General features: G+C 56.7%; 2 protein-coding genes across 5 annotated transcripts in view; one reads left to right on the top strand and one right to left on the bottom strand.

The window, feature by feature from the left end:
- The window catches only part of SH2D3C (SH2 domain containing 3C), a 30,268-nt gene extending 17,443 nt beyond the window's left edge, over nt 1–12,825 (bottom strand). Inside the window, exons 1-2 of one of the 4 annotated variants that reach the window (XM_047829228.1) lie at nt 12,654–12,825; nt 10,234–10,705 (exon numbers count right to left, since the gene is read on the bottom strand). In XM_047829228.1, coding sequence (XP_047685184.1) covers nt 10,234–10,705; nt 12,654–12,690 — 509 coding nt within the window. In that variant the 5' untranslated portion in view covers nt 12,691–12,825. Of the gene's footprint in view, nt 1–8,403; nt 8,624–10,233; nt 10,706–12,653 lie in introns of those variants that run through there. The other 3 variants (XM_047829226.1, XM_047829227.1, XM_047829232.1) reach the window with 3 other exon arrangements.
- A 5,808-nt stretch (nt 12,826–18,633) lies between these two features.
- CDK9 (cyclin dependent kinase 9) lies at nt 18,634–24,044 on the top strand. The gene is made up of 7 exons (XM_047829239.1): nt 18,634–19,258; nt 19,734–19,815; nt 20,592–20,682; nt 21,040–21,206; nt 21,325–21,496; nt 21,654–21,802; nt 22,297–24,044. Exons 1-7 carry the CDS (start codon nt 18,810–18,812, stop codon nt 22,660–22,662), a joined length of 1,476 nt encoding a protein of 491 aa, XP_047685195.1. The 5' UTR covers nt 18,634–18,809; the 3' UTR covers nt 22,663–24,044.
- The last annotated feature ends 2,640 nt before the right edge of the window (nt 24,045–26,684 follow it).

The following is a 26,684-nucleotide window of genomic DNA, read 5'->3' as shown; positions in this document are numbered from 1 at the left end:
CCCTCTCCACTCCAAATGCTGGTGGCCCCAGGCTGGGGCTCAGCCTCCTCTCCCCCCACCAAGACCCTGCACTCTCTTCCTGTGCAGAGTGGCCGGCTCAGCAACACAATGTGGTGCTGTTGCTGGTGACTGTTGGCTGTGGAATGGATCCCCCAGCCTTCAGGGTGGCTGGGATGGGACCTGGAGAGGCCAGAGGCCAGGAGTGGCTAGCTTTCCCAGGTGCCAGACAGATACTAACCTTCCTTGTAGGGGATGCTGTGAGCCACCTCCCCCGGGCCCTTGACCTTAAATGCCATCTCTTCTCTGATGCAGCCTGGAACTGCCCCTTTAACACCAGCCTCACAAACCCACCTGTCTCCTTAGCGTGGCCCCTTGGATGTCTGAAGTCATCTCGGACTTGTCTTATCCAAAGCAGGACTGTTGCTACCCGCCCCCTGCGGCCACACCCCTGCTCCCCACATCCGTTTCCCATCTCAGTTGATGTCAGCTGCACCCTTGTTGCTTTGTTTGGCAAGAAAAAATCTGCAGTCATCTGTGCCTCTTCTTCCACTCACACCCCACACCCCACCCGTCAGGAAATCCTGCGACTCTGCCTTCAAAATAGATCCTGACCACTTCTCTCCAAGAGGCAACGCTCGCTTCATCCAGGAGCCCCGGGTCCTCTGTGGAGCCCACGGCAGCCTTCTCGCTGGCTCTCTGTCTGTTCTCACAGGCTCTCAGCTTCTACCCCAGCCCCAGTGGCACTCAGGTGAAAACCTAAGCCGGTCACAGGTGCACACAGCACCCCCACCCGCCCTGGGCTCCCTCCTCTCATGGAACAAGATGTAAACACCTCTCTGTGACTTGCAAATGGCTGGGCATGTCATTTTTCACCCAAACCAGAACTTTTCTTCCCTTGTGAGAGTAAAGAGGTGCCCTCATTATGCCAGAAAAAAACAGCCACAGGGGCGCCTGGGTGGCTCAGTCGGTTGAGCGTCTGGCTTCGGCTCAGGTCACGATCTAGCAGTGTGTGAGTTCGAGGCCCGCATCAGGCTCTGTGCCGACAGCTCAGAGCCTGGAGCCTGCTTTGGGTTCTGTGTCTCCCTCTCTGCCCCTTCCTCACTCACGCTCTGTCTCAGTCTCTCTGTCTCTCTCCAAAATGAATAGACATTAAAAAAAAAATTTTTTTTTAAAAACTAGCATAAAGCAGGTCATACGTTCCCCAACCTACAAGGCCTTGTGTAGCCTGGAGGCCCCCAAACACCCACCTTGCTGACCCCCAACCTGCCTCCCTCATTTATTCTGTCCCTCATTCTGCCCCAGCCACATTGGCTCACTCTTGCTACCAGGAACATATTCCCTCTGCCTGGAATGCCCTTCCTCCGGATCTCCATGCAGCTTGCCCCTCCCCCTCGTTTATTTAGGACTCTGTTTAACACGCCTCCTCAGAGAAGCCTTCCCGGACCACCCTCCCTGGTCCTTCACTCCCTGTCCTCAGCCCTGCTTTATCTTCCTCAGTCTCTGCCTGCAATGACCATTTTACATCTATTTGTTGACTGTTAATTACCCGACACCTTCATGAGGGCACTGACTTTGCCTCGTTCGTGGCGAAGCTCCCAGCCCAGTGCCTGGCGTGTAAATGTAATAAATTTAATAAAATACATTTAATTTAAGACAACACACAAAATCTGAGCTTAAAATATCATGGGTAAGGTGTGCATTCCCAGGGCAGAAATCCACACAGGGCTCCCCGCCCTGCTCCTGAGGCCACAGGGCTCCTCGGTGACAGGTTGTCTGACAGGCCTCCCTCTTCTGACATTCTAGCATCCCCACTGCTAACCTTCCCTCTTGCAGAGTCCTTCCTGACTTAAAAACATAGTCTCTCGGGGCGCCTGGGGGGCTCAGCCGTTTAAGCGTCCAAATCTTGGTTTCGGCTCAGGTCATGGTCTCACGGTTGACGAGTTTGAGTCCCGTGTCGTACTCTGCACTGACAGTATGGAGCCTGCTTAAGATTCTGTCTCTCCCTCTCTCTCTGCCCCTCCCCTGCTTGTTCTCTCTCTCTCTCTCTCAAAATAAATAAACTTCAAAACAAGACAAAAAACATAGCCTCTCAAGCTGCACCCCCGGCCACAGCCACAGCCGTTTTCCAAAGCCAATTTGGTTCCCTCCGTCCAGCAGCTGTGGGAGCCAGCTGGAGTGGGGACCCCTCCTCCCCGCTCACCTCTGCCAGCTTTTCCCGGGTGAGGTGTCCCATCCCAGAGTTTCCGGCTATTCAGTCCCGGAAATCCGCTCGCTGCTGGGAAAAGATTGGACAGGACACTGGGATCGCCCCAGTGCTTCCTCCCTCCTTCCTGTCTACTTCCCCTTGGGCTCTGGCGAGGGAGGAGAGCCTTGGAGAAGGGGGTGCCTGCACCAAGGATCGAGTGGACTGGGGGGTCCGAGCCAACAGGGGAGCTCAGGGCAGAGGCCGAGACCCAAGAAGCTGGGCCACACTCAGTCCCCCATCACCTCACCCTGCCCCTCTACAAGACTCTAGGGTTTCCCAAACGTAATGTCTGCCTCCGACCCACTGCCATCACCTGCCTGGACTGTGGCCACCACCTCAGCACTGGCCTCCCTGCCCCTGTGTCTTCTGTGACTTGTTCTCGCTCCAGCAACCAGCACATTCCCGTTAAAGTGGAAGTCAGATCTTGGGATTTCCTGTGCTTCAACCCGCAGGAGTGGCCCCCCAGTGTCACTCAGAGTAAGGGCCAAAGTCCTCCTAACAGTCTTATAGAGTGGGTCCTCACCACCTCCCCCATCCCATGTCCTAACCTGCTCCCTTCACTCATGCTGCTCCAGCCATGCTGGGCTTCTTGCTGGATTTTGTCCCCACCTCTGGGTCTTTGCACTTTCTTTTTAAAAATGTTTTAAATTTATTTATTTACTTTTGAGATGGGGGGAGGGGCAGAGAGAGAGGGAGAGAGAATCCCAAGCAGGCTCTGCCCTGTCAGCACAGAGCCAGATGCGCGGGGCTTAACCGAGCCACCCAGGCACCCCAGGGCCTTTGCACTTTCTGTCCCTCCTCTGCTGGAATACTTTCCCTCCCGATACCACTGAGCTCTCTCCCTGCCCTCCATCAGATCTTTACTAAAACGTCCCCTTCTCAGTGAGGCCTTCCCTTGCCACCCATCTGAAAGTGTGACCCACTCCACATTCCCTACCTCCCTTCCCTGGTTAGTTTTTCCCTGTGGCACTTCATGTGACCTGCCATGCATCGACTATCTTCTCTTACTAGAACATAAGCTCCACAAGGACAGGGCTTGGGATCTGCTTAGAACGGTGCCAGGCACCCCATAAAGATTTTTTGGAGTGAACGAATGTCACACGGCATCTCCATGCAACCCTGGGCACAAAGTCTGGTTCTCATGGCTCAGTTCTCTGTGACTGGCACGGTCAGCCATCCCTCCTCTCTCCTCCTTGCTCTCCAGCCTGCCTGCACTTCCTCCAAAGACCTCTGCCTCCTCCAGCCTCAGGGCCTTTGCACAGGATGTTCCCTCTGCTTGGAACGTCCTCTCTCCCTTAGGCCAGAGAGATTTCTACTTGGTTCTCAGATCTCAGTTTGCTTGGAGATTTCTAGAACATTCTCCCTCCCATTGTTATGATCAAATTCAGGAATCAAAGCTTCCATTTTCAAAAACTCAGCTCTGTTAATTAATTATTATTTTTTTTATTTTATGGACTTAAAAAGGCACTTCCTCTCTAATATTTGTGGTGAAATCAATTAATAAATAATACTGACAATTGAGCTAAATCAGTCCCATTAATCAGCCACATTAATTATTCAAATAACCAGCCCTTTTAATTGCCTGTATTAACTGATTTGTTCTGATAACTGATACCGCTTATTGCATACATTAGCTTAATTAATTGGACTAATGAGCAGTTATTAGAGCCCATGATCCTTTAGTTCCCCAACACGGGTCCAGATCTGAGCTCTGCCTTCAGGGCCTCCGACCTGGCCCAGGAGAAAGGGCAAGGCTCCGGAGGGATCCGGGAGGAGGGGCAGTAGATACCAGCTGCAGTCCCCTTCCACCCTGGCCCTCCCTTGCCATGGGCAGCCTTGCCCTCCGCAGACAGGCCTGTGGCCCATCTACCCTCTCTCTGACCCCCAGTTGGCTCCCTTGGACCTCCAGGCCTGGCCACGTGGCCTCAAGTGGACACTTCCCCAGCCTCTGCCTCCTGCTTCTCTGCTTTCCCCCGCCTTCACCTCTCTGATGTCCCAGTGCCTCTCCTGGAAAAAGGACAAAACTGTCTTCCCGGAGAGGCCACGAGGATCCTGAGAAGGAAGGGTGCAGAGTTCCCAGACCCTCCTCGTGTGCCTCCTCGTGCTGCCCAAGCTCCCAGCCATGGAGATCTCCCATCCTGCCCCTCCTGAGGCCTGAGATTCTTTCCACCCTTCGCTCCAATCGTCACTCACCCCGGCAGAGAAGCAACACTGCTCTGTGCTCCTTAGGTTTTTGTTTGTTTTTTAAAGTAGGCTTCACAGCGCAGAGCCCAACGTAGGGCTTGAACTCATGACCCTGAGATCAAGACCTAAGCTGAGATCAAGAGTTGGACACTTAACCGACTGAGCCACCCAGGCGCAGGGACAGAAATCCCTGCCTTTCCCTGCCTACCCTGCTATGGGGCCCTTGGGGTTCTCTGCCAGGAAAGCTGTTGGCTTTAGCCCCTGCCCTGCCCTGCCCTGCCTCCTGTAAGATGGGCCACCACTGTCCTGAAGACATCCCCGCTCCTTCTCCACCATTCTGTGCCCTCAGTCTTCTGGACAGCGGTGAGCTTGCCGGCAGGTGTCCAGAAAGGGTACCAGCCCTGTGAGGATAGGGCAGAGGGGGGCCATTCTTCCCAGCGCAGAGCTGAGGATTCTGAGCCCTGAGAGCTACTAACTGATACGCAAAAGGGGAGGGCATGTATGGAGCACTGACCGCCATGCCCTTGATAAGGGAAAACACTGAAGTTTGTGACTTGATCCAGGACTCACAGCTGCTCGGACTAGATCTGCTTTGTTCCTTGCACGAGGCAGGCTCCCCTGGGGAAAGGGGACCACTCCGGGGTAGAGATGAGGAGAAGGTGGGGCGGGGAGGGCAAAGAGAAATAATATTTCAACTGGACTAGGAGCCCAAAAGCTATGTCAAGAAGAAGAAATGGAGCAGGGATGGGAGGAGAGAGGACCCTCTTTGGCTCTGGAGAGGGCTCTCCGCTGAGCGGGAGGAAGCAGTGTGACCCTGGGCAAGTCCCCCTCATTGGGCCTCAGTGAACTCTTCTAGAACATGGGCGCGGTGGTAGCTAGAGCAGCTCCTGTGTGCTGGTTCTTCCCTGGGCCAAACCCAGGACCTCAGCTAGTCCTCAAGATGACCCTGTGCAGCAGGTGCTATTATTGTCCCCACTTTACAGATGGGGAAACTGAGGGTCAGAGAGGGCAAGGGAGTTGCTCAATGTCGTCCAGTCGGTGAGGTATCCAACTTCCTCCCCAGCTCTACTCCACATAGGTCCAGGATTCCGCACGCAAGATCCCCTGAGGGTTTCGGGGCATGTGGCTCCAGCTGGGGGTGGGGGTACAGCCCGTCCTTCCTGAGCCAGTGCAGTTCCCACAGCCTGAGGCATCCGGGGGTCTCGAGGACTGTGAGAAAGTCTCCACAGGAAATGAGAGCTGGGAGCAGCTGGGCCCCTTCGGAAGACAAGGACCAGCCGCCCAGAGCCTGACCAGGCCGAACAGGCTGGGCCCACCACAGCCCCCTCCCCTGGTGGGTAATCACTACCAGATGCCCAGCAGCTGACGTCACTCTGCAAGGGCCGAGAGAGGGTCGTGGGACTCTGGGGAGTGTTGGAAATTCTTGGACCAGAATCAACATTCCAAAAGGAAATGGGATGGGGTGGAGAGTTGCGGGGGGGGGGGGGGTTCTTGGCCTGTTCTCAGTGCTTGGCACCAGGGCTGGGGCACCCGCCATGCAGGGTGCCCCTGGCTGCCCTATGGGGTGCACCTTCTCCCAATCTCCTTCTGAACAGCTGTGGGAGTGGGGGGTGGAGGGGTCTGGGTCTCTGTGATCTGGCAGGGAGGGAAGGACGCTTGGGTGTGACACTTTACAATGAGTAGAAGTGCATTCAAACCCTCCTCAAAGGAGAGGTCCTCGTAAAACATAAGTCAGAATGAGGCCCTCCTCTGCTCAAGGCCAGCAATGGCTGCTTCTCGCTGAATCAAAGCCCAGTCCTTGCGGAGCCTTCCAGGCCTTCCATTATCTGAACTCATTTCCTCTCTGGCCTCGCCTCCCACCACTCCACCCTCCCCCCCCCCCGGCCCCCCATCTTATTCTCCTGCAGCCACTGTGGGTCCCAGCTGCTCCTCAAACATGCCAAGGACCCTCCTACCTCAGGGCCTTTGTACCTGCTGTTCCCTTGGCCTGGTACACTCTTCCCCAGATATCGAGAGGGTTTGTTCCCACATCCCTTTGTTCAAACATCACCTCAAGGTGACCTTTTTCCTGGCTTGCCTTCCTAAACTGCTACCACCAGGCATACCCCTGGTTGGTTTCAGTATTTCTCCCAGCACTTTTCTCTTCTGCTGAACCATATAACTTGTTGTCTTATCATGTCTCCCCCCACACTGGAACGGAGGCTCCATGATAGCAGGGTTTTGTCTGCTGTGCTCACTGCTGTCTCCCCAAAACTTGGAAGAGTATCTAGGGCATATTCAAATGAGTGAAATTCCAGCTCAACTAAATGTGTCATCTCGAGCAGGTTAGTAACCTCACAAAACCTCAATGTCTTCATCTGTAAAGTGGGCTCCCATTATCTGTCTTCCAGGGGCTTATGGGAAGTCATTTCAATAACGGTAGAAATGGCTTTGAGATTTTTATTTGCAGGAGGTAAAATGTGGTCTAGTGACTTGGCATCAAGTCTAGGCTCTGACACCTCATCTCTCTGTGACCCCAGGAAAATCCCTTCCCGCCTCTGAATCCTGGTCTTTTCACCGGTAAAATGAAGCAAAAAGAAGTTTCCTTTCACACGGCCTGTGTGGTAGGTGGCACCCATTGGGTGCTTCAAGCAGGGACTGGCCAGTTATGAGCCAGATCTTGACCCCCTCTTCTAGGACCCTGGCCTAAAAGTTCCTGTGTGTGGGCATGGGTCTGGATGGAAGGTGTTGGGGCCTCCTTTCCTTCACTGGGCCTCCCCTTCCTCCTCCTTAACAGGGACTGCAGAGGAGGGTCGTCAGGGCTCTCTGGACCTGCTATTTCCCTGCAGAAGGCTGAGGTGCTAGGGATAGGGTGAGGCTAGGCTGGTGCTGTCCTTTCTGGGCGCTAAGGGCTCTTCACCCCCTCTGCTCCTGGCCCCTCCTCCCTCCTTCCTCCTCATCCCCCACGATCTCAGCAGAGAACAGGGCACCAGGAAACTCCTGCAGTGTCACCTCTTCCCCTTCCTTCCTTCTGCTCCAGGTGCACCCTGCCTCCCAGGGGGTAGGGGAGGGACACCATCTACCCCAGCTTAGACCACTCCCTGAGCAGCCACTGAGATGACCCCCTTGGGACACTGGGGAATGGGGCCCCAGTCTTGTTCAGTGGCAATTCTCAAATGCCCTCCTCTCCAGGTTGGATGTACCCTCAGAGATCATCCCAGACCCATCTGGGCTGCTGGGGAGATTTAAGGCCCAGAGTAGGGCAGGGCAAATCTGAGATCACACAGGCAAAGCAGCTCTCCTGACTCTGGGACACAGGGCTGGGCTTCAGGGACTCCTGGAAGAAACATTTCATTTCTAGCCTCCTGCTCGGCTTGGAGGGCAAGTGGGGACACTGGGTCTCAGGACACCAGGAGGGGGCTCAATCTGATCTGCTAACCTGACCCCACCTCAGGACCATTGGACACTCTGGATGATTGGAGGATGGAGGGCAGTCTCTCTATTTCCTCCACCAGCTCTAGGCCAGGCCTGATGCTGGAGGCACTGCCAGGACCACCAGGGCCCCTGCCCACAGAGGAGGAAGGCTGGGTCCTAGACTTGGCATTCTCAAGGTTTCTCAGGACCATCCTTCCCAGAGGCCCTGGCCCTGTGGGAGGGGAACAGGCTGCCCAGCCTTTAAGGGCATGGTCCAGGAAGGTGGAGTTAAACCCTGGGTCTAACTAACCTTCACTACTGTGGAGAACTGGGCAAATAATCTCCCTTTACTCATCTGTAAAATGGCGATGATAAACGTGCCCCTCTTCCGGGGCTGTTGTGAGGAGTAAATACCCAGCCTGTGCGAGGGCGAGGCAGGGACAGAATTACACCAAAAGAAAGTTTAAAAGTCCCTGATGCTAACGGGCATGCTGGTATGTTGGTTGCCCCGGGGGCACCGATTTCCCCTCAAACCATTGCCATCCCCGCATGCCCTCCTCAGGCCCAGCTCGGTCACTCACCCTCTGGGTCCCAGTGACGGACATCTTCGTCCCACTGCAGTCATGGTTCCCCCGCAGTCACTGCCTGAAGCCTGGGTACCTCCTCAGCCCGAGGGCTCCCGCCTTTCTCAGGCCAGGGAGCTCTGAAGCGCAGAGCAGTACTCCGGGGGCGGAGCCTGACCTGTAGACCACGCCCCGGGCACGCCCCTCGCTCTCTGCCGGGGGCCGCCCCACAGCCTACACCTCCCGCTAGGGAGGACACGCCCCGCCTCGGGAACGCCCTTCCGCCTCCTGTCTCGCTCCTCCCCCTACCCCCATCTGTTAGCGTCCAAGGCCGGGAAGGCCACGCCCCCCGACACACCCCTCTGCCTTGACCCGCCCCGTTCCAACACCACCTTCCCTCAGCAGTCCGCCTGGCAGCCTGAAAGGGCCACGCCCCCAGACACGCCGCTCCACCCGCCCCTTTCCTGCAAACTCACAAGGCACGTCTCAGACCCTAGGCTGCCTCAGAACGCCCCAGAACCTATCAGGCCTTCTCCCCTGCCTACAATCCTTGCTCTTCCACCCTCAAATGAGGCTGAACTAAGGAGAGGACGGCACAAGACAGCAGCCTGGAACAGCCAGGGATGATGGAAAAACATTTACTGTTAGTGGTGTGCTAGGCACTGTGCTAAGATTTTAAAAGTCCTGTATGTGACTCTTGATTCTCATCATGCCCTACAAGGTAGGTGCTATCATTATGCCATTTATCAGCCGAGGAAACGGACGCTCAGAAAAGGAAACAGATTTATCCAAGGTCATGCAGTCAGTAAGAGGCAGAGTCTGGACTAGATTCATTCTGAAACTTTACAAAGTCTTGCTCCCCATTGAACAGAGGTCTAGACTCAATTACCCCAGCACACAGAAACTGTGCTTGGTGTCTCAGGGCAAAGCCATTCCAGAGAGGTCTCAGAACTGGCCCTAGAGTTACTTTTGCTCAGCTGGGGTTTTTTCCCCTCTTTATTTCAATAAGTACATCTGACCAGTGTGGTTTAGACCCAGGGCCTGAGGGTTGAAAAGCTGGAGACTCCTGTGGTTGAGATTGAGGGGTCTCCCAAGGGCACGAAGCACACAGCTGTACAGCTTAGAAGGTCGTGGGTACAATGTGAGAGATGAGTGTGCAGCCATTGGAGGCGGGCCGTTTCTGCTCAAATCCAGCTCTGCCACCTTGCCTGAGTCTCAGTCTCCCCATCTGTAAGATGGGTCTCATGATATAACGATAAATGCTTTTACAGAGCGTTCGGTGAGTAACATATGTTTTGACACCCAGTAGAATGGGTGTTAGGGTCATATCATCACTATGTGTATTTTTGCATGAACTCAGCTCACCCTATAACCAAGTGAAGTGGCAACCAGGGGGAGCAGTGTTGTCCAGTAGAACTAAAGGTGATTTGGGTGTGGGGGTCCTGGGCAGGGATCCAGCGACTGGGCCTGGGGCTCAGCCGGCTCCTGGAGGCTGCCTAGGGCGAGTTCAAATCTCACCTTTGTCATTTGACAGATGTGCAACCTGCCTGGGCCAGATGACTTTGCCTCTCTGAATCTTCGGTTCCTCATCCGTCATATGGAAATGACAGAATCTCCTCCCCAGTTGTTTTTGTTTTGTTTTGTTGAGAATTAATTGCAAGTGAAAGACCAAGCATAGTGCCTGGTCTGTAGTAAGCACTTGGTTCATGTGTAGAGTTTTTATTCCCCCTAGAAGTGTGTTTCGTGGGGGGGGGGGGGGGGGCTCCTCTCCAGGCTCTATTGGCAGGAGGTTGGAGGCACCCTTCCCACAGATTCCACTCTCACCCCCACCCCACTGTGGGCACCTACCTTTCCGGAGGCACATTCCTGGGAGCTGTTTCTTCTTTTCTGTCTGCGCTGGGATCCTCAGGCTCTCCCGTGGGGCCCATTACGGAAGGGTTGGGTCCCACTGCTGGGGTGTCCTCCAGGGGGGCATTGGTCCCCACCACCACCTCCTTGGCGGCCTCCAGGCCTGGAGGGTTGGGCAGATCTTGGGGCAACAGGTGGGATTCAGAGCCCACCTCCTTGGTCTCCCGGGTAGCCTGTTGATCACGAGCCTTCCTGGTGCTGTGGCGAGGCATGGTGCCCATGTGGCTGTACATGTCACTGGAGCGGGCATAGGCTGGGGGGCTTTGTGGGACAGTCATCATGTCATCCTGTGTAGCCTCAAAGGTGTCTCGCTCCAGGTGGGACCGGATACTGATGGAGGCCGAGGACCGTTTCAGAGTGAAAGACCGAGGGAGGTTGGAGAGACTCCCGAGGCCCTTGAACTTGAAGAACTCTGGCAGAGGAAGTGGGGGGAGGGAGGGCAAGGGGAAGACATGAGTTAACGCCAGCAGCAATAATAAAAAATACATGTCGTTCCTTTGACTGAGGGTTCAAGGAGGGTCAGGGCTTCTCTGACACTCCCTTTGTTCCCGTAGAACACGCAGCTCTAGAGTCACACAGACCTGAGCGACCGTCCCTGCTCTTCCACATCCTTGCTGTGTGACTTTCGGCAAGTCACTTGACCCTTCTGAGCCCCATTCTCCACATTAGCAAAATAGAGATTGTAGTGCCCACCTCCTATGGACAGCAGAACTGAAGGAAAGCATGTAAATAACAGACTTAATATGGTGCCTGGCACCCAGAATATCCTGGAGAAGTTATGAAGGCAGTGACGATGATTGCAGTGAACGCCTCTGCATTGGTCAGCTATGCTTCATGCATTACATCACTGAGTTCCCAGCATAACTCAATGACACAAGCTTAATTTCCCTTTTCTGCAGATAACGAAGCCGAGGTCAGAGCTGTGGAAAGACCCGCCCGAGGTGGCATCGTGGGCAGGTGAAGCATGTTTGTGTGGTCGTGGGGTGGGGTGAGTGAGGAGGGGCTGTTTGAGCACCAGGGACAGGGGATGAAATGAGAAGGGGGTTGTTGGGAGCCTGGGGGGCCCACTCTCTGAGGTTCTGTCCTTCCTGTCAGCTGAGCCCACGGTGGGGACTCAGGCGGCAGGGCTTGGGTGATACCATCTCCTCATTTCCGCAGGGGTGCCTGTGAGTTCCCTCCTCCTTGCCCCCAGCTGTGGGACTGTCCCTCCTCTAAGCCACCACCCTCTGACAACCCTATGGCCTCCAGGCGAGTGAAAAGGAAAAACTCTGGCATTTTCCACTTCCTAGGTACCCTCTGCCTCCTCAGGTCCTCACCACGATGCCCCCATTGATGAGAGAGGAAACTGAGGCCCAGAGAGGGGAGGGACTTGCCCAGGGTCACACAGCAAGGCTGAACCCTGATGAGGGGCTCAGGGCTCTGGACTGCTGGGGTCAGTGTTCTGGGGCTTTCCCCCCAGCCCTGCCCACCCTCGACTGTCTTAGCCTCTGCCTCCTGACAAACACTGTCAGAAAGTTCTGAGGCTCTGCTCTAAGAAAGCTATACCTCTGGGCAGAATTGTGCCAATTGCCAGGAGGAGGGCCAAGAACCCCTATCTCCTGGGCACTGGGGGATCTGGAGGAAACAGTAGTGGGACAGGGAGGGAAACCGAGGTGAGTCCAGGAACATGGGATTGAGCCCTGCTGGGCAGCCCCATATGATCCAAAGCATGTCTCTGGGGCCCAGTATTTTCATCTGTGGAATGCATCTTAATCCTGGCCCTGCACACCCCCACCCACCACCCCCCCTGTGCTGTCAACGGTCAAGTTGAAGGGCTCAGGGGAAGCAAAAGTTGGCTGAGACCCGGAGGAGACTGACTTGGGGAAACAGAGCCTTGGTCAGGGTGACCCCTCATCGAGCTGCCCTGGGTCCCAGCGTCACTGCTGGTGGGGACATGGGGCAGCTTCTCCTGGTGCACCCATACCCACTCCGGCCCCAGTAACTTCCAACTGAGCCCCCGTGTGAACCGATTCCAGGGGCAGGGCGTGGAGCATGTGGAGGTCTTCCCTTGCCCGGCCCCATGAGGTCCAAGGAAACCAGAGATGGTCACACCCACAAATGGTGAGACAGAGAAACAGAGACTGGCAGAGCAGAGATGAGATGGAGAACCGAAGCAGCTAGAGACAGAGAGAGCTATGGGGCCAGAGTGACAGAGGGAAGGCGACAAGGAAACCCAGAAGCAGAGAACTCCAGAGAGGGATAGAGATGGACAGAAAGAGAAACAGAAACCAGACAGTGATAAAGAAGCAATGCAGAGAGAGACTGAGATGGATGGACAGACAGAGAGATGAAGGGCCGTGCAAAGGGCACCCTGCACTCACTGAACTTTCTGCTGGCTTTCTTGGGTCCCTCCGTCATCTTGGCGGGTCGTGTAAAGCCCCTGGCCAGCGGGCAAGTGGCCGCTCTCGACTCCGGACATCAACGTTGAGGTTCTTCCCTCACCTCCCCTTCCCCTTTCTTGCACCCTCTTGCCGCTCGCTTCCTCTGTGTATTTTTAAACCAGTGAAACTCCCACAGCTCCTCCCTCCCCATCCTCTCCACGGGGGCGGGCCAGGGCCTCCCCCACTCCGGGCCCCCATGGGCTGCCTCCTTGACCTTGGCTATGGGGGCGGGAGGGGGGCAGGGGGCAGACCACAAGCCCATGGGACCCGGAGGGCCTGGGGGGGGGACAAACCACAGGCCCTGGGAATGGAGCCCACTGGGTGGGGGCTGTGGGGGGGACCCGCTGACAGCTGTCAGGGGGTCTGGCCAGCGGCTGGGAGGGTGCTGGGAGCCAGGCCAGCCCACAGGGCAGTTTGTTCTAAGCCTCGGTGCCTGGGGAAGGACTGGGAGCAGTGAAGAGTGCTGTGGTTAGGCCTGTGGCCCTGGGGACCACCCAAACCCAAGTTCAAATCTTGCCTGGCTACTTTGTCACCGTGTAATCCTGGCTAGGCCACTGACTTCCCTGAGCCTCAGTTTCCTCACTGTGAGCAGGGGGTATTCGCAATGCCCACCTCACAGGGTCCAGTTCGGTGTGAAGCCTGGCACAGAATCGGCGCCCACCAAGGCATGATCATTCCTTTTTAATCCGGCGGGACGCGGTGGCAATTTGGTCCACCACACCCTTTATACAGGGATGGGGGGATCTGGAGCACAGACGGGCAGAGGGAGTGCCCCAGGTCATCTGGCAGGTTGGTGGCACAGACAGGGCTACATCTCACCCTTCTAGACCCCTCAGCCCACAGTCTGATGCTTTTCCAGCCTACGTGTGTGCGTGTGTGTGTCACACGGGCAGGACAGAGATGAGGAAATGAAACTTCCCTACACAGATTGTCCCAGACACCTGTGGAGGCCGTCAGCAGCTGCAGGGGTTGGGGTGGCCACAAGGCCAGGGGTTTCAAATCCCAGCTCTGTGTACTGCGCATAAGTTACTCCTGCCTCTGAAGCCCCAGTCACCTGATCTCAAGAATGGGCATGAATGCAAGATACACAATGAACTCACAGAGGCTCCAGCACGATTGGACATTATTGTCCTGGCCCCCAGGCTGGCAACCGAGCCTATGGGAGAGGGAGTCCGAGGGCAGATGGGGCCCCTCCTGCATCCTCAGCAAAAATAATGATGACTAACGTCTTCTGATCAGTTAGTTCATCCCGGCCAGAAAGCTCAGTCCTTCTGTCCTAAGAGGTAGATGTTGTTTCTCTTGCTCCCATTTTAGAGATGTGGAAACTGAGGCTCCCCGAAAGTCAACTTACCTGGCATTAGGGCCTCCTTGTCCAGCTATGGAGGCTGAGGTCCTAACTTCCACTCCTACAGCCCCAGAAACCCCCTGGCGGCTGGATGATGGGCCCTGGTGGGGGAAGCATCTGACTGACCCTTCTCAATGGGTTGAGAGGGAAACCGAGGCCCTGAGGGGAAAAGGGACACAGCCCGAGAGATCAAGACACCAGAGTCCTGCTCACAGACAGACCTGGATGGGAACAGTGTTCAAAGCTCACGTGAAAGAATGAGGTCTCTCGGTCACGGAGTTGGGAAGAGAAGGTCCCTCTACTGAGCCCTGACCATGAACCTCCACAGATTGTCCGTTGAGTCCCTACGACCGACCTGTGAGGCGAATGCTGGTACTGTCCCATTTCACAGATGAGGTAACTGAGGCTAAGGAGGAGCAGAGACTAGACCCCCAGGTGTCCTAGCTCCCAAGCCGGTGCTCCCTCCCTCCTCCAGTTGTCAGAAGAGAGAATAGGGCCGGTGGCCTGGCGGTAGTGAGGGGTCTTCCTCGTGGAAGGCAGCGGGTGGTTCCCCTTGGCTTCTCTCCCAGGAGGCAGTCCCAGTGACTTGGGCTAAGTGCTGGGTTTCTGTCACTCCCGCCTCACTGTGTGACCCTGCCCCAGACCTTTTACCACTTTGGGTCTCAGTTTCTATCTGTGGAACAGCGTCAGAGTAGCTCCCAGTTCCAGGGGTTGCTGGGAGGATGAAATCAGAAAATGTGAGCCCAGGCTAGTGCACTGTGGCCTCAGCAGCCCCCCCTCCCCGCCATGGTTGTCGCTGAGGGATGGGGGTGATTCAGGCCAGGGGCGGATTGGCATAGGCCAAGAAGACCCCAGGGGAGGGCACGTGGTGGGAGAGCTGGGAGCCCCGGCCACAGGGAGGCCGTGTTGCTGCAGGTACAGCGAGAGTGCTAGCTAGGTCCGTGCTGCCGCCGTTGGCCCCGGGCGCCAGCGCAATTGCCCGTCCCTGGGAGAATGAATGGGGCTCAGTGTGGCGGCTCCACTGAGCTCAGAGCCCCCTTTGTGCTGCCTTGAGTGGCCGTTGGGAGTGCGGCTGGGGACCTGCCGGCGGGTGGCTGTCCCCCAGGCCCTCCTCAGCCTGCGTTGGAGGCCGGCCCGGAGCAGCCCGCACTCCACAGCCCTGAACACACAAGTGCTTTCGCGCCTCCAGGCTTCGGCTTGGGCTGGACCCACACCCAGAATGCTGCTCTTCCCTCCACCGGCTGGAAGTTTTGCCTCTGTGCGGTCGGGGCTCCGGGTCCAGACTGAGCCATGGTGCCCCAGGGAACCCTCCTCTGGTTTCTGTCCCCTCCCTCCTGCCCCTTTCCCCCCCATCCGTGACTCCCTTGCCCCCAGTTTGGCCAGGTACCATTAGGTCTCGACGTCACGGTCGAAGGCATTGGCCCCAGGCACGCGGGATCATGCAGACCCCACGTGCATGATCTTGGGCAAGTCGTGTCACCTCTCTGAGCCTCGTTTTCTCCCTTCAGTAAAATGAGACCAATACAACATCCCTCACACGGTCCCGTGGCAGTGAAATAAAAGTTATACTGCGAGTATTACCCATATTACATTCACTTGCGTCTTCACTTGCAGGTTCCAAACAGACCTCATGCCCCCTCAGAGGAGAATTTGCCTTCCACATGCGTATTGGCCCCACGCCTGCCATAGGTCTTAGGCTTTCCCCGGCTCCATCCGGTTGTCTGGTACTGAGGCTGGTGACGAATGACCCTGGGTTTCGGAAGCAGAGACCTGGCTCTGAATCCCAGATCTACAGCTTCCTGGTTGTGTGGCCTTGGGCAGGGCACGTCACCACTCCGAGTCTCAGTTCCCTCTTCTGTAAGTTGGGCCCAATTCCAGCAACCTCCTAAGAGGGGAGCTGTAAAGCCCCAGGGAAATGACACGTATCAACACAGGGCCGGGTACAGAGTCAGCACCCAGCTGGTGTGGGCAGAATGTCCATGGTCTACAGGGCCGCAAGCATCACACTACAATCCTCTGCCCGGTGTCTCCCTATCCAGCACCCCTTTCTCTTCCCGGGACGTACGAGCAGCCAAGATCAGCCCACCCATGAGCCTGTCTTCTCCTTCCCTCCCTATGCCCGCACCGCCCCCCCAACCTCATCCCTGTTCAGGGGAGGAAAACAGAAGGTCTAGGCCAGAGTCAAACAGCAGGCCAATGATTCCCTCTTCTACTCTGTGCCTCAGTTTCTCTGTTAAATGCCAGCGGGACCAGAGGCTCTCACAGAGTCCAGTCGGTTAGTCAGCAAACTGACAAACTGGCCAGTGCCTGGCTTTGCAGGCTTAGCTGATCCGTGGAGGCAGGAAACATTTTCCTCAAACTAGCAAATCAGAAGTCAGTCAGTGAGAAATCATTTCCAGCGAGGACCTCATTTCTTCGCCCTTCCACCTGGATGATCCGGGACCCCATGCCTGGACAGCGCGGGTGGCCTTCTGAAGAGTTCCCTACTGCTTTTGCCAAGGGGAGCGGAGGGCCCGAAGCTCTGAGGGGAAGTGACTGGCGGATGTTGGGGTTCAGGGCAGGGGTGGTGGGGTGGAGGTGACAACACCGGAACATCTGCTGAGGTGTCTGCCCACAGGATGTGACTTAGGGAGAGCTCGTGGGAAACAGGCAGGGGACCCATCCAGCCTGAGTCTGATGGTGGAGGCCACCCAAAACCATGGTAGGCCCGCAATACTACCATCCCCTCCCATACCCGCCGTGGGCATCCAGAATACCTAGGCCAGCGGTGCTCTGTCATGGCTGTAGCCTAACTCTGCCCACAGCCCAGACGGGTGGGGGCCCTGATATGGCTAAGTGCTTGGAGTTTGTGCCAGACTGACCTGGTTCAAATCCCAATGTGGCTGCCGGTCAGCTGTTTGACCCTGGCCAGGGGATGTTGCCTCTGAGTCTCAGTGTCCTTATGTGTACAAGAGAGGTGATAACAGTAGCCATCTCATATAGCTGAGTGAGAATTAATTACCATAAAGTGCTGAATATATGCTCTGGACCATTTATTTTGCCTCAACAAATTGTAATTGCTAGTTATTATTTTTTTCCCTCCTTGCCCTTCTCACCCCCAATTTAGCCAATGGCCTCCCTGCTTCCACAGTGTACCCATGAAGCTGATCCCAGATCATTCCCTGACATGTCTCCTGACTGCCTAAAACACTTGATGGCCTCACACTCCCCTCAGGAGGGGGCTCACTGCTGCTTGGCTGACCCTTGAGCCTCCGCCTCCCCCCCCTCCCCCAACAGGGTCTCTTGGGACACCAGGATCACCAGACCTGCAAGGCCAAGCCATGGAGGATAAGACAGGAAACTGGGTGCCATTGAGGGGTACCACACTGCAGGTAGGAAGGTCCAGGGAATTAGGAAACAACAGGAGGGAGAGTCCTGCAGCCACCGCCCTGGAGGGAGCTGGAAAGAGCCTCCGATATCACAATGTGGGTTTTCCTGAAGACAGAGGAGGTAGAAAGCACAGCTTTGCTGTGGGCTGATTGTTGAGTAGGGCTGGAGGAAAGATCAAGAGGCTCGTGAGCTGGGAAGACGATCAGGAAGATGCTGGGGAAGGGGTGGAGTAGGAGAAGGGGGCATAGGGTCAGAGAAGATGGGTGGTGGGCATGGTGCCTGGCATGACAGCAGGCCTCAAACGGCACCATTATTATATCCCTGGCCACACTGTAAACAGCCTGACTCAGAAGAATCTTCTTCAGACAGACCAGGTTCCAGTCCCAGCGCTGTCACTCTGACCTTGGGCAAATGACCTCACCTGTCTGAGTCTCAATATCCTCTTCTGTAAAATGGGTTAGTGATCCTGACTATTGGGCGGTTGATTCAGGATTCAGCAGGAACGCCCAGCAATTCCTGAGCACACAGGGGGTTCGGAGTAAATACTAGCTATTTTTGTAATTACTGACCCGGGGGTGACCAGCTCGGGCACAGCTGATGGGGGACCGGGCTCCTGTGGGCTTCATCCTTGACTCCCAGAGAACAGGGGGTCCGGGACTGGAAGGCCCAGGCGTTGCTCTCTCGCCGCCTCCAGTGTCGCCGCGCCCCCTAGCGGCCGTCGGTTGCCATGTCAACGGCGGGTGGCTGGGGCCCGGGGAGGTGGCGGCGGGGGCCGTTCTCTCCTCCCAGGACCGGAGGCCGCTCCCTCGGCGCCTCCCGCCTTCGCCTGTGGAGGGGCACTCTGAGCCAGGGAGAAAAGGGCTCTCCGCAGCAGCTGGCATGTGGGGGTAAACTGAGGCACGCGGCGAGGCGCCCCGCAGCCAGGTGTGGAGCGCGGGGCCCCACCTCCGAAGGCGGAGGAGGGGCCGCGGGCGGTGACGCGACGAGGGCGGCCGGCGGACAGCGGGCGAGCGGGCAGGCGGCGGCGGCGGCGGCGGCGGCAGGTGCGGCCGCGGAGGGTGGGAGGGAGGAGGGAGGGGGCGGGCGGAGGGGGAGGGGAGGGCGAGGCCGGGGCACCTCCCCCTTTATAACGCGCCCCCTCCCGGGCTCTCGGGCCGCCTCCTCGTCGGCTCTTTCCGTCTCGCCCCCTCGCCCGGCCGCCCCGGGCCCGGGCCCGGCCAGGGAGCCCCCAGGCCGCGGCTCGGGGGCCACCCCCCCGCCCGCCGCCCCGCGCAGCCCGGCGGAGGCGGCGCCGTCGGAGGAGGAGGAGCAGGGCACTGCGGCTGGCCCCGGATCGGGCGCTAGAGCGGCAGCGGCTTCGGCAGCAGCGGCGGCCCGGGCCGATGCAGCGGGACGCACCGCCCCGAGCCCCAGCCCCGGCGCCCCGGCTCCCCGCGCCCCCGATCGGGGCCGCCGCCAGCAGTGGCGGCGGCGGAGGCGGGGGCAGTGGCGGCGGCGGAGGCGCCTCTGCAGCTCCGGCTCCTCCTGGCCTCCCGGGAACTACAAGTCCCAGGGGGCCTGGCGGCGGGCGGCGGGCGGAAGAGGCGGGGTCGGCGCCGCGAGGCCGGAAGTGGCTGTGGAGGCGGAAGTGGCGCGGCCGCGGAGGGGCCTGGAGCACGGCGGCGGGACCCGGAGCGGGAGCGGCGGCGGCGGCGGCTGGGGGCGGCGGCGGCGGCGGCGGCGGTGCACTGGAGGCGGCCATGGCAAAGCAGTACGACTCGGTGGAGTGTCCCTTTTGTGATGAGGTGACCAAATATGAGAAGCTCGCTAAGATCGGCCAAGGCACCTTCGGGTAAGGCTGTACCCCCCGGGGGATCGGGAGCCCTGGGCCTGCAACCCTCAGGGCCGACGTCGGGATGCCCAGGGCCGGGCCCAACGTGGTCGGGAGGCCACAGAGCACCAGACGTGTCCCCTGGTCTCTCTAGGCCGCGCCGCAGCCCGCCTGGGCCTGACGGAGCCGGCTGGCGGGGAGGAGCCTGAGGCCCGTGATGGGGGGCGGGGAGGGGTTGCAGAGAGGAGCTTGTGAGGGGAGCGGGCTCTCCAAGAGAAGCCTGGGTGAAGAGTCCGAGGAAAGGAAGTAGAGGCTTGGAGAGGGACCGCGGATAGCGGGAGGATGGGGCGGGCAGAGTAGGCGAGTGCCCTGAGTACCCGGCCCAGCCCCGCCCGGGGAATCCCTTTTTTTCTGCCCTCCTCCTCAGGTGGGGGAGGGGCGGGCCCAGCAGAAACGGCCTGATGAAACCTCTTGGGTCCCCCCTCTCGGCCTGCAGGGAGGTATTTAAGGCAAAGCACCGTAAGACCGGCAAAAAGGTGGCTCTGAAGAAAGTGCTGATGGAGAACGAGAAGGAGGGGGTGAGTACGGGCGGGGTGGGCGGGCCTGCCGTCTCCTCTCCGCTCGGGGTTGGGTTTCCACCCTGCTTCTGCTAGGGCTCTCACGTCGGGAATCAGTGTAGGTGTGGTAGTTTGGGAGTTTCCATATTCCAGGGAATTTGACTTCGTAGTTCAATTTTTTTGTTCAAATGTTTTAGAGCCTTTGATATTTCATTTTTAGGTAAATACGGTTGGGGCCAGGAGGGGGAGCTCATGCTTGCAGAGTGCACCTCGGTTCCTCAAGTTAGGACGCTTTTAAACACTCTGTCCTTAGCGTTTATTTTGCGTAGCATAAAAAGAAATTCCATGCAGCGGCCTTCAAAGGGTGATTGGTACTCGGTTGTAAAGGAACAGCCCCCCCCTTCCATACATCAATTTAGCTGTAGTCCAGCTTCCCAGACACCTGATTCTTAGCAAGGAAATGTCTTTGAATAGCTGTTTTTGTTCCCACCTAGTAAATTAAACACAGGCATAGAGCTAAATTTAAGGGTTGAAGAAACTGTGGAGCCTTTGGTGACTAGCAGTGAAGTGTTAAGTACCACTGTTTCAGTTCATCGTCTCAAAGCAGTTCCTCGAGGGTTGCGTACTACTTTTAACATGCATTTTACAGATAAGACACCTGAGACTGCTGATCTCAGAGCCTGTCACCTTACTCTCTTTCCCAACCTGTGCCCCTTAACTGTGGAGCTCTTGGCTCGGTCGTGAGTCTGTAGTTCACTCGCTCACCTTTGACCACCTCCTGTCTTTCTCCCACTCAGTTCCCCATCACAGCCCTGCGGGAAATCAAGATCCTCCAGCTTCTAAAACACGAGAACGTGGTTAACTTGATTGAGATCTGTCGAACCAAAGGTAAGTTGTTTGGATCGGGTCTCCGTCTTCAGATGGGGAAAATGAGGCTTACCCGTCCCAAGGCTTTGTTTGTAAAGTTGGAAGCGGACGCGCTTAAATTGCCTCTTCTTGACCCAGACCTACCGACTGTGACTGCTTTCCCGGGTCCTTTCGTCATAGCTCTTGCTGCCCCGGGGCCTGCCACAGCACCCGGCCTGGAGGAGGCACTCAGCAAATAGTTGACCAGTGAAGGAATGCACAGCCGGTTACCTGAGTGTCCGTGGGTTGGAGGGGTAGAAGCTGGCTGTGGGAAGATAAGTTGCACATGGGGTTTTATACTTTCTTTTTCTCACCCCCTTGCCCGTTCTTCCGTCTTAGCTTCCCCCTATAACCGTTGCAAGGGCAGCATATACCTGGTGTTTGACTTCTGCGAGCATGACCTTGCGGGGCTGCTGAGCAACGTCTTAGTCAAGTTCACGCTGTCCGAGATCAAGAAGGTCATGCAGATGCTGCTCAACGGCCTCTACTACATCCACAGAAACAAGGTGGGGGGCAGAGTGGGGGAAGAGACCGAGGCTGGGGTTGGCCTCCGCTCCCACTGCAGGGTGGATGTGCCTGAAGGGCCCTCGGAAACCTGATCGAGCCGTCTTGTGCTTCCTGCAGATCCTGCACAGGGACATGAAGGCGGCTAACGTGCTCATCACCCGCGACGGGGTCCTGAAGCTGGCAGACTTCGGGCTGGCCCGGGCCTTCAGCCTGGCAAAGAACAGCCAGCCCAACCGCTATACCAACCGTGTGGTGACGCTCTGGTACCGGCCCCCGGAGCTGTTGCTCGGTGAGGACTCCCGAGCGGGCAGAGGGGGGCAGGGGCTGGGCACTTACCCGGCCTCAGTCCCCCACTGCCAGGGCTTCTTGAGCCGCCGGCCCTGGGGCATTGCGTCTCAGGAGGCCCTCGGGCTCAAGGGGCCCTCCTGGTGCGCTCTTCTTCCCAGGGGAGCGGGACTACGGCCCCCCCATTGACCTCTGGGGTGCCGGGTGCATCATGGCGGAGATGTGGACCCGCAGCCCTATCATGCAGGGCAACACCGAGCAGCACCAGCTTGCCCTCATCAGCCAGCTCTGTGGCTCCATCACCCCTGAGGTGCGTGGCCAGGCTGCAGGTCCCCAGGGTCCCCGCAGGATGCAGAGATCTGGAAGTCCTCCTGGCAAGGGAGGAGTGGGGAGTGGGATGGAAGGAAAGCCCTGGAGAGGTGGCTGGTGGAGGGACAGGGCTGGTGGTCGTTAGAGCCACACGGGCAGTGTTCAGATCTCACCCCCATCGCAGTTCTGTGGCCTCGGGGAGGGCATTTGAATCCCTCACCTCAGGGCTGAGTTTTCTCCTGTGTGAAACAACTACGCCTGTGTCGGGCTTGGTGAAAATATCGTAGGTGACTTGGGTCAAAGGGTGTGGCGCTTGGTGTGTGTCAGGGACACAGTTACTGCTGCTTTCGCTTTGGAGAGGTCCGGTTCGTCCTCCAGGGGTGGTCTGGGAGCATCTGAGAGGAGAAGTTTTAGTCCCTTCCGGTGTGCAACCAGTGGACAAAGCCACGCACCCCCCTGAATTGACGCCGTCCTCTCCCCATGCCTCCCGCCCAGGTGTGGCCAAACGTGGACAAGTACGAGCTGTTTGAGAAACTGGACCTGGTCAAGGGCCAGAAGCGGAAGGTGAAGGACAGGCTGAAGGCCTACGTGCGTGACCCCTACGCGCTGGACCTCATCGACAAGTTGCTGGTGCTGGATCCCGCACAGCGCATCGACAGTGACGACGCCCTCAACCACGACTTCTTCTGGTCTGACCCCATGCCCTCGGATCTCAAGGGCATGCTCTCCACCCACCTGACGTCCATGTTCGAGTACCTGGCGCCGCCGCGCCGGAAGGGCAGCCAGATCACCCAGCAGTCCACCAACCAGAGCCGCAATCCCGCCACCACCAACCAGACGGAGTTCGAGCGCGTGTTCTGAGGGCCGGCTGTCGGCGCTTTGCATTAGGGCAGTTTTATTTTTTCTCCTGCTGTGTGACTTGCGTTGTGGAGGTTATGGGGCATTTGAGTTTTCCCTAGTGCTTTATTTTATTTGATCCCCACCCTGGGCACTGGGAACGCCAGCTGAGTGGACTGGAGGAAAGCTTTGGCTGAAAGCCCAGGAGGGCACTGGGGCTGCCTCCCCTGGTTCCCTGGCTTTCGAGATGATGGCCAGAGGGTCTCCGTTTACTTTCAGACAGGAATGGGGTGGGAGGAGAGGCACACCCCACCAGTGACTTTGTAAGCGTTCCCAGCGTGACCGGAGCAGGGGACAGGCCCCTGGCCTCTCGTCAGCCCGCCTCTCGAGATGAGAAACTTGCGTGGGGAATAGAACCGGCCTCGGGAATGGGCTGGTCTTGGCCCAGCCCTCGGAAGCACTGGGGCTGGCAAAAACTTGGTTTCTTCAATAGAAAATTTTATCGTGTTTCTTTTGTTCAGTTGTTTGGAGACATTCCTGGACACGGTTTGGTCAGTTACGATTAAAGTTGACTCTTTTTTTTTTTTTTTTCACCCCCCACTAAGTGGCTGTGTGCTGTGTTCTGTGTTCAGACCGCCAGCCCTTAACCCTGTGGCCAGCACGCTGGGCCTGCGCATTGAGGTTTGATTTGTCGAGTCTCGACTCTTTTCTTTATCCCCGTTCATGTTTCCGGACGTAATTGCAGAGGACTTTCGTCTTTGTTTTTCTTTTGAGCATCTTCTGGAACACTGGTTATGATGCTCCCTTAGTTTTCTCCACTCAGTGTCCGAGGAAGAGGGAAGACAGTTGCGACGGGGTCGCAGTTCCCTGGAGAGGGAACCCGGGAGGGTCCGCGATAAGCTGCATCTGCAGCAGGGATCCCATCTACTGTGGCTGACAGACACGCTCAAACTTGACTCACAGGCACAGGAGGCTGCAGAAGGCTCTTAATCAGAACCACAACCGTTAGATCTGTCACTTTGCAAAGGGCCCTCAGGCTGCTGAGTAGTGGGTGGCTTAGGAGAGGCAAGAGAGGACCAGAGCAGTTGAAGGCTCCCCAGGGGCTTGGGGAGGTGGTGGCCACCTGGATTAGGATGTGAGTGGGCAGGAGGACAGAGAACCGTGTGGCGGTTGGAGGGTCAGGCACAGGAGCTGGAATCCTTGGACGAGAAGCACGTTCTGGTGGATCGGTTTCCTGTGAGCATGAAGCTCAGGACAGACACGTTTGAGGCAAATTCTTCTGCATTCTGGTCACAGGAGGAGGCCTTTTGAAGGGGGTCCCCAAAGGAAGGTCGGCAGAACCTTTTACCAGAACTGTCCCTGCAGAAATTGACCCAGATCTCAGCTTCACAAAAGGCCAGTAGAAGTAAAAAAAAACAAAAAAAAACAAAAAAACAAAAAAACAACAACAACAAAAACACCACCACTTGACTAGTAAGTACATTGAGTTCTCAGGGCTGCTGTGGGGAATCAGAGACTGGGTGGTTTACAACAGAAATGTATTCTGTCACCATTCCAGAAGCTAGAAGTCTGAAATCCAGGTGTCAGCAGGGTTCGCCGGCAAGGCTCTGCGAGAGAATGTTCCATGCCTGTCTCCTAGCATCTGGTGCCAGCCCTTGACCTTTCTTGGCCTGTACATGTATCTCTCGAGTCTCTGCCTCCCTGCCTCCACCTGCAACCGGGTCATCTTTCTTCTGTGTGCGACTGTCTCTCTGATGAGGACACCAGTCCCTGGATTTAGTATGATCTCTTCTTAACCAGCTACACGTGCAAAGACCTTTTCAGATGAGGTCCCAGTCTGAGGTTCCAGGTGGACGTGAACTTCTATTCAGCTCAGCTAGGAAGGAAGCAAATCTGTTTGGAAACAACGTTGAGATGTCCTAATGGCTATTGAGTTGGTAGGTTTTGAGTGACCCGATGAGGGAAAATTTCTGGGGCTGGTGGTTTTTTTCTCTGAAGGCTAAAAAGCTGCTCTGAAAGAGACACATGCTCTCTGACCCAGCAGTTCACAGAAGTTTCCACTGACGTACAGGGACCGTACGAATCCTCCCTACCTCTCTGATAGTTTGGTTCCTTCATTCAGCACTTACTCTCTGTGTCTTCCAAGGACCAGGCTTTTCTAGACTCAACACAGCTACAAAGCAATGGCTACTCCCACCTCTGCTACTCACATTCTAGTAGGCTCAAACTAAGCTGATGGGATAAATTGTGTGGAAAACGACAAGTGGAATAAGGAAAAGAGTAGGGGTCGGTTGAGGGGCTCCGGGTGACACGGGAGCAGAAATCTCAAGAGAAAGGGGGTACCTGGGGTGGGGGGGTAGAGAGTGGCACCAGCATCAGATCCAAGACCAGGAGGCTTTGAGAGCTTGTGCAGAGGGGCACACGTGTTTAAAAAGTTGCAGTGACTTCAGGGCGCCTGGGTGGCTCAGTCGGTTAAGTGGTTAAGCATCCTGACTTCGGCTCGGGTCATGGTCTCCCAGTCTGTGAGTTTGAGCCCCGTGTTGGGCTCTGTACTGACAGCTCGGAGCCTGGAGCCTGCTTCGGCTTCTGTGTCTCCCTTTCTCTCTCTCTCTGTCCCTCCCCTGCTCGTGCTCTTTCTCAAAAACAAATAAACATTAAAAAAAAAAAAAAATTAAAAGGTCGCAGTGACTATGTTGAGACAAACTTGGGCAGAGCTGGAAGCGGGGAGCGGCCGAAGCTGCTGGAATAATCCAGGCATGAGGTGGTGGGGGTTGGGCCAGGTCATTAATACAGCTGGTGGCGAGTGCGTTGATTTACAGGTGGCCGCGAGGGCAGATGTATTTTCAGGTTGGATGTGAGTGTGAATGAAGGGAGTTGAAAGTCCCAGGCTTTGCTGGAGGGACGACGAGGCTGCCATCCCTGAGACGGGAGGCCGAGGGAGGTCAGGCCAACCCACCGGTGGGTCAGCGTGGTGATATGGAGGTGACGGATGGACATCCAGTTGAGTGGGCAGGTGTCTGTCTAAAGCTAGCTCAGGGCCCCCAGAATCTGCCAGCACGGTGGTTTGTTAAGGCCCGGGGCAGGAGGGGAGAACAGAGACCACAGCCTCCACAGACGTCCTCAGGGAATCAAGAGCAGCAACCGATGAGGTAAGAAGGGATCAGAGGAGGAGGGTGCTCTTTTTATTTAAAAAAATTTTTTTAAATGTTTATGTATTTTTGAGAGAGAAGGCAGAATGTGAGTGGGGGGGGGGAGCAGAGAGAAAGAGAAATCCAAAGCAGGCTCCAGGCTCTGAGCTGTCAGCACAGAGCCCGACGCGGGGCTCGAACCCACGACCTGTGAGATCATGACCTGAGCCGAAGTCAGGCGCTTAACCAACTGAGCTGCCCAGGTGCCCCGACGGGAGAGGGTGTTCTGGGGAGGAGGGAGTGGTCACTTGGACAGGTACCGCTGGTGAGTCCAAACGATGGATGGGAGTGAGGGCTGACCAGGCATAGCCATGTGGGGGTCAGTGGTGGGTGGTTCAGACAAAGGCCTGCTGGGAGCAGCAGGATTACGGGAGACCGAGATCTACTGACTGAAGAAGGATTAGGGGGGCACCTGGGTGGCTTAGTCGGTTGGGCATCTGACTCTTGGTTTCGGCTCAGGTCTCACGGTCATCGCGCTGAGCGTGGAGCCTGCTTAAGATTCTGTCCCTCTGCTGGAGCTCTCCTAAAAACAAACAAACAAACAACAAAAAAAAAAAAAAAACAACTAAGAAGGATCAGAGGTCCAGCTAGTCTTGGATAGTCTAAGAGCCCTGACACTGGAGTGACCCAATAGAGACGACACACGTTGATTCTCGTCCTGTAGACAGAGGGCCATATGGCCAAGTGGACAGCGGCCACACAAGGTCTGTAACCTGAAAGGCTACACCCCTCACCCGTCCTCTGCTACCTCCTCCCAGTGTGTCCATGATGTTCAAGGCGGCCCCGTGGGGGGAAAAGCTGGGAAAAACCTCCCTGGGCTTCCGAAAATTAGAGCAGCTCTTCTCCGCCTCCAACACA

Source organism: Prionailurus viverrinus, chromosome D4 (assembly GCF_022837055.1).
Source record: "Prionailurus viverrinus isolate Anna chromosome D4, UM_Priviv_1.0, whole genome shotgun sequence".
Lineage (NCBI taxonomy): Eukaryota > Metazoa > Chordata > Mammalia > Carnivora > Felidae > Prionailurus > Prionailurus viverrinus.
Note: the sequence above shows the minus strand (reverse complement) of the source record. Positions and strands in the feature narration are given on the sequence as shown.